The sequence below is a fragment of the Sinocyclocheilus anshuiensis genome, unplaced genomic scaffold (assembly GCF_001515605.1).
Source record: "Sinocyclocheilus anshuiensis isolate Anshui unplaced genomic scaffold, SAMN03320099.WGS_v1.1 scaffold1143, whole genome shotgun sequence".
Taxonomy (NCBI): Eukaryota; Metazoa; Chordata; class Actinopteri; order Cypriniformes; family Cyprinidae; genus Sinocyclocheilus; species Sinocyclocheilus anshuiensis.
The window spans coordinates 490,808-502,275 of record NW_015546123.1 but is presented as its reverse complement, the minus strand read 5'-3'; the positions used below and the strand labels follow the sequence as shown (position 1 = coordinate 502,275).

Genomic DNA, 11,468 nt, shown 5'->3' with positions numbered 1-11,468 from the left:
ATAGAGTTACTTCCTTGCGTTGACAATTTAAATGTGCTGCATTATGCATTTGCTCACTGCGCCCTCCTGTGGCCTCGGGAGACAATTAAAAATGTCAATAATTACCGATACCGAACGATATGAAACATTATATCGTTGATAAATTTTTTAGCTATATCGCCCAGCTCTATACAAAAGGCTTCATACAAAGAGCAAAATGCATTTTGGCCATTCATATGCTTAAATGTAGGGATGCACCGATATGAACTTTATCGGCTTTAAGATATCGGCCAAATTTTCTTATCGGGCCGATACCGATAACACAAAAAATGAGCATTTATCGGCCGATACCGATATGGTGGCCGATATATCGTGCATCCCTACTTAAATGCAAGATACAATCCATCTGGTAATATAGATTTTACTCTCTGTAAAATACAAGCCATCTGATGACATAGTGACAACGTTATTTACGAATAATGGGTTTAATGACAATAATACAGTACTACTGTACTTTGATAATAGTAGTGCTGTTGGAATAACTTTGAAAAAAAAGGCCAACAGAAATGTATTGATTTTTGTTTGCAATATCCACAACAAATATTCACTCTTGGCATAAAAAAAAGCCTTAAGACTAGGATGACAATGACATTTGAGTTCACTTGTTTATTTGGGTAACGAATAAAGGCCACTCATGAAGGCCTAATGCTTTTAAAATAGATTGAGTCATAGAAAAACTACAATCATAATTAAAAACAGCAATTTGCTACAGTAGCACCTCATAGATTTCAACATTTTTTAAATAATTAAAAAGCTGAAAGGTCTTATACTTTAATATTCTCTGCCGTCAGTATAAATTAGTTGACGAAGTCTAATAAGGTCATGCTAACAATTCAGGGCTCATGATTTGCTGCTGAAAGTGAACGACTGGTACTAAAACTTTTTATACTACATTTATGCAGATGATTTTATTTTTAATGTATTCAAAGTAAACATTTTCAGAACATACATTGTTTTTGCTATGCTATTCTTTAGTGAGCCATGACCACAACAGCTCATTAAAATATTGCAAGGCTAGAAGAAACATATATTACTTTTAGAAAACTACTTGCCTGCAAGATGGCTACGATCACTCCAAACAGTCCAATGGCACTGCCGAAAATTTCAACAATGAGGATCTTGACAAAGAGGCTGGCATTCTGAGCATCAGCGAGGGCAGCTCCACTGCCCACAATGCCAACACAGATGCCACAGAAGAGGTTTGAAAAGCCAACAGTGAGTCCAGCACCAAACATGGAGTAGCCTGAAAGAACAGCACCAATATGTCATCCAGCCGCTCAGCAGAGGCAAAGGAAAATATTTGGGGCGTGTTAGAACGAGCCGTTTTATGGGGGCGTGGCAGAGTCTTAACTTTGATAAAGAATATCTCTTTGGTTTTGAGACTTAGTCTTAGACTAGTCTTTGCAACTTCAGGGATCTTATCTATGCACAATCAGCTTGTAACACTCCAAAGAGAAAGGAAAACTTGAAATCGCATCATGTGACCCCTTTAAGATGACAAGTGATTCATAAGCAAAATATACCTGCTTGGTAGTTCTTCTCCCCAATAGTCTCTGGAGTCGTACCAGTGAAGTTCTAAATGACATGAAACGGAAAAAAAGTTGAGAACTACTGTTGTACATGTAATGCAACAAAACAGATTTTAAATGTTGTAAAAAGCTCAAATATCTGCACTCTTAACACACAACAAAAATACTAAAATCTCTTTAACATAAGACTCACTCTAAAACCAAAGCGTTCAAAGAAATGGGTCAATCATTTTTAACTTACCTCTGCCAAATTGCTAATGACAATTGCCATGATGATCCCATAAATGGCAACAGCTTCACAAAAGATAATGCTAGAAAAAAAGACAAATTCAATGAACTGTCACCAAGTGCCAGTGTGAGCCAAAAAAGCCTTAGGCAAGCAAATAAAACCGAGTTTCCAGACAGATGGAATCATATATAAAAACAACTGTTTTTTTTTTTCATATTTGAAAAAAGCGGCATGAACTAATAAAAAATCTTTTGCCTAAAATTTCACTTCATCTGCCTTTTTTAATAGACAACTGCAGAATAAATGTGGCAACACTGGTGTTGATACAAAAATGAAAATATGACAAATACAATAATAACATTTTATAAATATATACACTAATTCTGAATCCAAATTGTCTCGATGTGATAGCAAAAAGAGCATATTTGTGTAAAAAAAATAAAAAAAAAATAAAAAAAAAAAACCTTTAAAACATTAAGTAAACTGCACATACCTGACAAGATTTTTGGTCTTGATTCTAGGGGCTTTGACTCCACCACCAATGATGCTGGACCCAGTGACATAAATCCCCCTGCAGAGTCACAGGACAAAATATAGCATTTTAAATATTCCTTTTTTTTCCTAAACTGACTGCTTGTTTATCACATTTCAATATATATTATATCAGATATACAGAAAAGAAGCATGCAATATTCATTTTGGTGAGTGCGCTATTGATAAAAATGCATTTATTTATGGAGCTCTTTAAAACAGTGCAGAAGAGGATTTGGAAAACTTTACTACAACTAGGGCTGTGCGATATGACGATTTTTGATCGTGGATGATTAAAATGTCTCCACGATCTGCTTTTGAAGAAATATCGTAGTATTGTGCTACACTGCACATTCTATCAGTCGCAGTTCTGGTGCCTCCATCTCAATATACTGTACAACGCCACATACATTCACATCATATGTTAACTCAGCGGTAGAGTTACACTCACGGCACACTGCACTTATTCATAATCACAAAAGTACATTGTTTGCATGTGCTTTAAAGCCTTACCGGTTAAACATTTAATTCACATGCTGTTCTGACATGCGCATTTTCTGAGCGCGCACACTACGCTTGTCAAACAGCCTGATTACTGGACTGAGTTATCTTTCGCGTCTGATTGCGCTAATACTGTCAAAAACACACAAGGTTTACATATAAGCACAGTTGGTTATGTCTAAAGTGAAAGTAAACAGTTGAGAGAAAAACAGATGTATATTACATGCGTGCAGCTCTTAAAGGGTTAGTTCACCCAAAAATGAAAATTCTGTCATTAATTACTCACCCTCATGTCGTTTCAAACTTTTTTGAAAACTTACAAACAACTTGCAAAATAGTAAAACCAACTAGGGCTGGGCGATATAGCCTAAAAAAAAAAATCCCCAATTTTTTCACAAATAATCCAATTTACGATTTAAATCGATTCCCCCCCCTACTTAAAATCAATCTGCAGATGACAAAGAAATTGTTCAAAACAAGTTTTAACTTTATTTTGTTTTGATTTTCCCTTCTGGGATTTGATCTGGATTTCCCCCTTGGGGTTAAAGTGCAAACAGAAACAACAAGCCAAAACTAGCCCATCATGTATCTAACCATCCAAGTGCACATTCGGCGTTAAGAGCTGTTAAGATTAAAACTGGCAACTCCACAATGAGTTAGTGTCATGGACGTAGGACAGAGCAAGTGTAAATATCTTTTCTAGTCTATTTCCATCCTGTAATGCCGCTGTTTTATTTTTATTTTTTTTTTATATAAATGATTTGTAATAGAGCAGACACTGTCTGACCGTGTCTACACACCGGCCCCGCTGCGCTAAAAGTCTGTCTACACTTGTTGACACTACAGTTGCAAATCATCTTAACGTAGTGTCAGTACAGTTTGCCATAACGGACGCGACAGTTGTCGTGCCGCGCCCTGCTGCGCTAAAAGTCTGTCTACACTTGACGCGACAAAGCGACAGTTGCAAATCATTTGAACGTAGTGTCAGTACAGTTCATCATAAATAGAACGAGGCATCAGTTTACTGATGGGGATCGTGTCGCATCGCATCCAGTGTAGACAACATCACTGGGTTCTATTGTCTTTCGTCGGATCGCGCCACTCGCGTCCGGTGTAGACATGGTGTGAGTTTTTTTTAATGGGTTAAGTTATAGCCTGTTTGTTTTTAATGTTTTTCTGAAATATCTGTATTGACTGCATGATCATATCATCGTATTATGTAAATATCTTTTCTAGTTTATATTTTCATCTTGTAATGCTGCTGTTTTAGGAATTTTTTTTTTAATATAAATTATTATTTGTAATAGAGAAGACACTGTCTGACCGTGTCTACACACCAGACGCGGCACGCGCTAAAAGTCTGTCTACACTTGTTGACACTACAGTTGCAAATCATCTGAACGTAGTGTCATAGTGTAATACGTCATATCATCGTATTATTTACTGCCATGCGAGACACAAAGTAAAGCTTGACGAGCCGCGCAATAAGTAACACTGCTGTAGGTTGGTTTTTGGCGGGTGTGCTTGTGCTGCCGCGGTCTTGTTCATTTCGTAGGGTGCAACATCTCTCTCACTCGGCAGCATGCCTCTGTTTGAGGTGCTGCAGTAAATTGGTCGTACTGCTACCTTTGCTAGCAACAGACTTCAAACACACTTTGCAGTGGGGTATTGTTTGTTCTGCGTCTGACGCTGCAAAACCGAACCAATTCCAAATTACGGATGACACTGTGCTTTTCTTGGGAACAAGTTCTTCCCTGCTCGCTGCCATGATGTTTGTGTATCTCTATAAAAATAAACAAATTCTACTGTTCCTAATATTCTGTATGTTGCTCAAAAACAAAATATATTGTGTTCAATGGAAAAAAAAATTATTTTTCACCCAGTCATTTAAAAATAACACATTTTAGAGCTGTAACGACAATACCGTGATATTTTCACTCAAGGTTATCATACCGTCAAAATCTCATACCGGCCCATGCCTACTCTATGGCAAACGCGCGGGGGGAGGGCTGAGCCCATTCGGAACCACGGGAGCCCAGAGGGGAGCGTCGGCGGATGTTAAAGAGAAAACCGATTTTCATTCAAACAAGTCGACGTAAACTACACATTCGAGTTAATCGATAAAACCGATTTATCGCCCAGCCCTAAAACCAACAAAGAATCACAATAATATAATTATTATATGATATTTTTGCCATACCGCCCACCACTAACTACAACATGTCAAAATTTCCACCAAGTTTTTTTCTGAGTTGTCAACTTCTGTAAGAGACTAAAAAGAGGAAATGGACAGCCTCACCATGCAGCTCCAACAACAGATAGAGAGATGGCCAGGCCAATTCCAAGATTAGCCCACATAAATGGAGAAGTCTCTGTTAAAAACCTGCAACACAAAAGGTTAGGTCATCTAGACTGCATCAGGAGCATTTCATTCATCTCAAGTCTTAAATTAGGTCTTGTGAATATCAGAAATGTTACTGTAGGGAACAAGACAAGTTGTACTTCAAAAAAAACTTTCAAAAACTGGTTTTGCTGAACACATACCATGCTACATCAAATCGAAATCCAAGGTCAAAAATTGTATAGCAAATACCTGTGAAGGAAAAAAGAGAGACTGGATTAGTAGTGTTTGAGTTAAGGGTTTAAGACAAACCAGAAATTAAAAAGTTTAAAAGTGACAGAATTTATACCTAAAAAGAAACTCAAAGCTTAAATTCGAGGAAAATTAAACAGTGTTATGTCTTGTAAAATTGCATAATCTGAATAAATGGCATAATATGGATACACTTTTTTCTGCAGAATCACAGAGGGCATATGTGGAAGCTCACAGTCATGTGAGAGCCATCTTCCTCATTTGGTCATAAAACCCTGTTCAGCTACATTATAACTACTATAAAAATACACAGACTCGCTACATATTGAACTAAATTTTCTTGCTCTTCTGTGAGATTACAGCCAATGTGTGGAGAAGAACCGATGAAAATACAGACAGCCTACCAGACAAACATTTCAACTCCAACCGACATAATAAAGACGTTCTCCTCAGAGCAGTATGTCTAATTCTCATCGACAGCCTTAAAAATGATTGGTACTTTCTCTGTAACTCCACTTTCAACTGTTTACACGAATATTTTATGACAACAGCCTTTAATACAATTAAAATGACATTTAAATTAATATTTGACGTAGTCGTGATAGTGTATGACAGCTAACGTCACTTTAGCCAAGCCAAAACAAAAAATGTCTATCCGGTTAAAGAGACATGAGAAACAGAAAAGAATTAGAAACGTAACCATGTACGAATCAAGTAAACACGATTCTATTAAGATGCGTGTGTTATTTATGCGCCTATGTCAGCTGGTCTCATTAGCACTTACCGACGATCAGGATGGTCGCCCAGAAGGCCAAAGTGACCCCGGTGTATAAAATTGCGTGCCCGTTCATCATCCACTCCACAAACAGCGCCAGTTTTGCTATCTAAAGGTTCTAACGCGAATACACCTACAGCTACTGTGATGTTATTTTCTCTTAGATTGTTGTATTTTGAAGAGAAATGGATTCCTGTGAGCCCTTCGAAGCGGCGAAGGCTGGAAATCCTGCATCCAGCAGAGAGAGGAAGGAACAGTCAGCTGATCATGTGACGAGCTCGAGCTGTGCACGTGACTCAAAACGTCACTCTTTCTTCAGCGATCTAAAGCGCTGATCTCCGATCAGCTCATATATTGGTTTCTCTTGATTTTAATGAACTCTGATGGAGATTATAAAACGTTTTGGTCGATATCTAATTAAAAAAACAAGGAAGTACAATTGAAACATATTTAAAGAATTTATAGAATTTAACTGCTCTGCTAAGCGATATTTTACTATTTACATTATCTTCTCTATCTATCTATCTATCTATCTATCTATCTATCTATCTATCTATCTATCTATCAGAGAAAAACTGATTGTAAACAGCCAGAATAAGAAAAAAGATGAATAAATGTAAATTTGTATCTATTTATTGTAAACTAAAAACTGATTGTAAGCAGAGAGAAGAAAAGTAGGAAGAAAAAGAGGAAGAAAATATAATAAACACTATTTTTGTATAACTATCAGAAAAAGAACAACATATTATTAAAGTATAAAATAATTTTGATTTAAACTCATTGTAGTTCATCTCTCAACCAGTCGATGGCAGTAAATTCCCAATAATGCGAAACATCTATATTCAAGCTTAGTGTCAGGAGAAAATCCATTGATGACTTGCATCATCATTCTAAACCTCAGGAAAAAATTCCTCCCACGTCCAGTTGAACACCACTTAGTCTGTTTAATGATGCTTAACTGGAGGTGCAAATGTCATTTCTGAGGACAGCATATTTTTCAAACAGACATCAGACATTGCTACTGATATATGCTCTGTGCTCTCGGAACTGTGAATTCTTGTGAGATGGTGGGTAAACAAGGTAAAATATGTGTGAGATAGTTTCGATGCAGACAATTTGTCAGTCACACATTGATATAAGCTTATCAGTTCCACAAATGGTCAATACATAGGCACTGTGGGAGTCTTATTTTCAGGATACTGTGCTTCACACCAATTTTCTGTCTTCCCTGTCTGTCCCTGAGAAATTCATCACTTTAGCCAACAGTTTAATCTATGGCCAGGCTTTCATTAGCTTTCTTTCCTTGTGGCAAAGTCAGGCTTTTTCATTTACTATTGATAGTGTGCCTGGTTCATGAGGGCTGCCTGGAATCCATCCATCGGTGTACATTGGTGGGCAAAAAAACTCAATATTGCAATAAACATTTCATATGCTGAAATATGACTCCTATTTCACATTGAATTTTAATAACTGACTTTTGAAGTCGTTTAAGGCCAGTCCCATTTATGCAATTCATAATTTTGTAATAGCAATGTCATTGAGCCACAGCCCTCAGTTTCTAATTAAGTGTGAATGTGTTTGTTTTATTAATTAGAGCTATTAATGAGCTATTAAAGGTGCTGTAAGAGATTACAGCTACTTTGCTAATCAGACGTCGTCTCTCTAAAACCCAGCCCTCCAAAGACAGATCAGCAAACCCGAACACGTCAAAGGTAGCAAAGGTGTTTTATGTTTGGCTAAAAAAAACATGGCTTTTTTGTACTGAAATACAGCTGAAATAGAACATATTAAATAGTAGATTAAACATAAAAAAAAATAGAAATGCTGTTTGACAACTAAGTGAAATAATTACTAGTTACTAAAATAAAAAATACTGAAAGATACTGAAATAAAAAAATAAAGCCAAACGTCAATATTAAAAAATGACAAAACCACATGACAAAATGATTAAAATGTCAAATAAATTAAAATCAAAACCAAAAAGAAAAAAGAAAATAAATAATAAAATAAAAATTAAAGTTAATTAAAAATGTTAATAAATACTACAATAGTATATAAATAATATAAAAATAACGGGACATATTTTTCTGTGATATAAGTCAAGTAATAGGGCCATTTTATGCCTGGTATTCCAAAAAGAAAAAAGAAAAAAAGCACACTGTGTAAACAGAACATCTAATTATGAATTATGAAAAAACATTGTTCACATTGAAGGTCTTCTAGAATAAAGATAGGATCGACAGCACATAAGGTGATTCTCCCTTTATTGAATGCATGGTAATTTTCCAAATCTTCAGGGCATGATAAAAGATTTATGATTCATTTTCTATTATTGCTATATTATTGTGTTCCTTTCTCATACAACTGAATGCAAGCTGTGCGATTACGTAAGTTTGCACTGAATTCCATCCAACCAAAAGATTGCATTTGTCCTAGAGACAGCCTGAGTCATCTCCTATATAATCAGTTTAAAACATTACATAGCTGGATGGGGGACGAGAGACTATTTAAATGAAATATCATTATCATAATAATAGTGAGGGAAATTGAAGTGCAAACAACAGTGTAATCAAATCAATGTCCTAAGTGTGTTTTATTCATTCTAGGCACATCTCCACAGCTAAAAACCAGAGAGCAAAAAGCTTTTCAGCTTTAGTAAATAGGACTTAATGAGTGTCAAAGCCTGTGACGCATATGTGAGTGAAAGTCACAAAACAAGGGTGCATCTGAGAGTACATGATGTATGATCATTTTAACATCGCTCGCCTGAAAGGAACATATGTCCGATATCAGCAGGCCTGGAGCGGCAGATTAATAAAAGGCTGAATGATGCAAAATTGACGTTTTATTCCAGCTCATCCAGAAGTGCTGTCGTGTCATAGCTCTGCATTCTGAGCCAAGCGGATGGTGCATACGGACCCATGTGTTCTCAGTGTCAGGCCACAGAGATTCTTCAGCTTTTTGTGCTATTAATTAAGAAAACATCTCAGTAGTGAGCTGTTCGTCAAGTTTTAATTAAACAAGGGCTCACAAATCCAGCATTAATCTTAAATCTCAGCACTTAAAAGCTTCATACATGTTTTGGATAGTTTCTTTAAGAAAAATGAATACAGATAAGATATCATTACGGTAGCCTATTTCTGCCACAGGATAATAAATAAATAAATAAATAAAGGTAATTGTATATTTTTAACTCATGAGTCTGACTTTTGGTTCTTGCAATTCAGTATTGAATCAGATTTGTGTGATATAAACTCACAATTCTAGGAATAAAAGCTTGAACTGTGAGATATAAATTCAGAATTCTAACTTTTTTTCTTGCAATTCCGTGTTTACATCTCAGAGTTTACATCTCACTAATTCAGAGTTTCTATTTCACAATTCTGACATTTTTTTCTCACAATTTTTCTGAATTCTGATCCTACATTTCACAATCCTGTTTTTTGTTTCCGCCATGAAGATTAAAAGATTTTTATCTCAAACTTCTGACTTCTTTCTCTCCATTGGGAGTTTATATCTCACAATTCAGACTTTTCTTCTCAGAACTCCAAAAAAAAAAAAAAAAAACTCTTGCAATTCTGACTTTCTACAAATTTTGAGATAAAAATTTGCAATTACCTTTTTTGTTTTTTATCCTGTGGTGGAAACAAGCTTCAGTACATCATGATGTTGGTGGAGAATGATATTTTGATTACACATTAAAATGAAGGACACATGAAAATTGCCTTTTGATCACAAACTGTGAACCTCGTTCACCCATGCAGTAAGGAGAAAAGGATTTTAACCAGGAATGTGATTTGCATTTTGACGTGTCCTTGAATGAGAACTCGAATGGCTGGTCAGCTCTTTCCAGTAATAGTTTTATGACAAACAAAACCAGCTTTACCACCTCATTACAGCAGACAGACATTTTTCTTGCAGCGTTGCAGGTAAACGGTGCCAGCGCAGCTGCCTCGTGTTTTTAAATTGGGTGCGGTGTTCAAGATGTTTAAGGATCTGGGCTGCTAACTGAAAGGATGTGGATTCAGTCCCAAGTATGTGAGTGACCCATCTGGAGAATACTGTCACAGAGATCACAGTCTGACCTGCTGCAAGAAGCTCCTTGCAATTATTTCACTGTCGCTTTAGGGGGGAAATCAGCTGCAAGACAGCCAGAAAGCTGTGCTTCACAACATAGTATTTGCAACAGCTGAGAAAAAGCCTATAATGAGAGAGTATAGATTGAACATCTCAGCTGCACTATTTGTCACAGGTCCACTGATTGCTTTTCCAAAGCAGATCATGTTTCTTGCATTAGAGTGAATATCCCCTGCTGCTAAAGTCAAAATGTAGATAGCAAATAGATTTTTTTTTTTTAGATTACTTTGTTGAAAAAAGGAAATGCAAATGTCTGCATCATTATTAGATTTTTTTTTACCTTTGTTACTGAGCTGTTTTAGATAATTGATGGAAATTTAAGATCTGCTATTTTTGTACAGAAAAGAACAACATAAAAGACACTTGAATGTTCATGTATACTCCCTCAGATGCGGACCTTCTCTTTGCTTGTGTAAGCTACTTTATTTCCATTTGTAGATTCTGAGCTGTCCTTTTATGTTAAATTTACAGAAACACTCCTGCAGTGAATAGAAGGGGAAAAAATCTTAACAAGCAAAGAGAAGCGATGCCTGAAATAAATCCGCTTTGTTGTGGACAGAGAGTGAGAAGAACAACTACAAGGGTTCATTACTACTGAGCGTGATCAGTCAAAAGGAAACCGATGAGCTGCATATATTTCCACAGTATGCTGAAATATAACAGTGTTATATTTGCTGCTGTACATGTGAATGGTATAGAAATCGCCAATTCAAATAACATACAAACAACTGTCAGTCCTGTCTCTATTGAACAGAAACTAAAAGTGGGATTGCATAATAGCTTAGAATCTGTAAGGGCTCCTGTTAATCATGAAAAAAAAAATACTTTGCTATTGTGTTGTGTATACAGAATCCACATCAGCATACCTCAACAAAAGTGATGTCTGAGTATGCAGATGAATGGAAGTTCACAGGTCTAACCATTTACGCAACAACAAGAGTGATTTTTGTCTAACTATTGAATACTAGTCATTAGCGATGATTAAGAGGTCCAACACAAAACCCCAACACAAAGCACTTATTGCAAGCTATTCACTAAATTAATATGTGGGCATGATTTGAGATTAAATTATCTGATCTATATGTTGAATTCAAGTACATACAATGAAAGTATAATTCACCAGTATATTCACAC

The 11,468-nt window shown here is 36.1% G+C and overlaps 1 protein-coding gene across 1 annotated transcript in view; it reads right to left on the bottom strand.

The window, feature by feature from the left end:
* atp6v0b (ATPase H+ transporting V0 subunit b) overlaps positions 1 to 6,494 on the bottom strand; it is a 10,369-nt gene extending 3,875 nt beyond the window's left edge. The window contains exons 1-7 of the mRNA XM_016502874.1: positions 6,207 to 6,494; positions 5,374 to 5,422; positions 5,129 to 5,212; positions 2,291 to 2,368; positions 1,810 to 1,879; positions 1,563 to 1,614; positions 1,092 to 1,282 (exon numbers count right to left, since the gene is read on the bottom strand). Of these exons, the coding sequence (XP_016358360.1) occupies positions 1,092 to 1,282; positions 1,563 to 1,614; positions 1,810 to 1,879; positions 2,291 to 2,368; positions 5,129 to 5,212; positions 5,374 to 5,422; positions 6,207 to 6,276 (594 nt within the window). The 5' untranslated portion in view covers positions 6,277 to 6,494. The remainder of the gene's footprint in view (positions 1 to 1,091; positions 1,283 to 1,562; positions 1,615 to 1,809; positions 1,880 to 2,290; positions 2,369 to 5,128; positions 5,213 to 5,373; positions 5,423 to 6,206) is intronic.
* Positions 6,495 to 11,468: the final 4,974 nt, after the last annotated feature.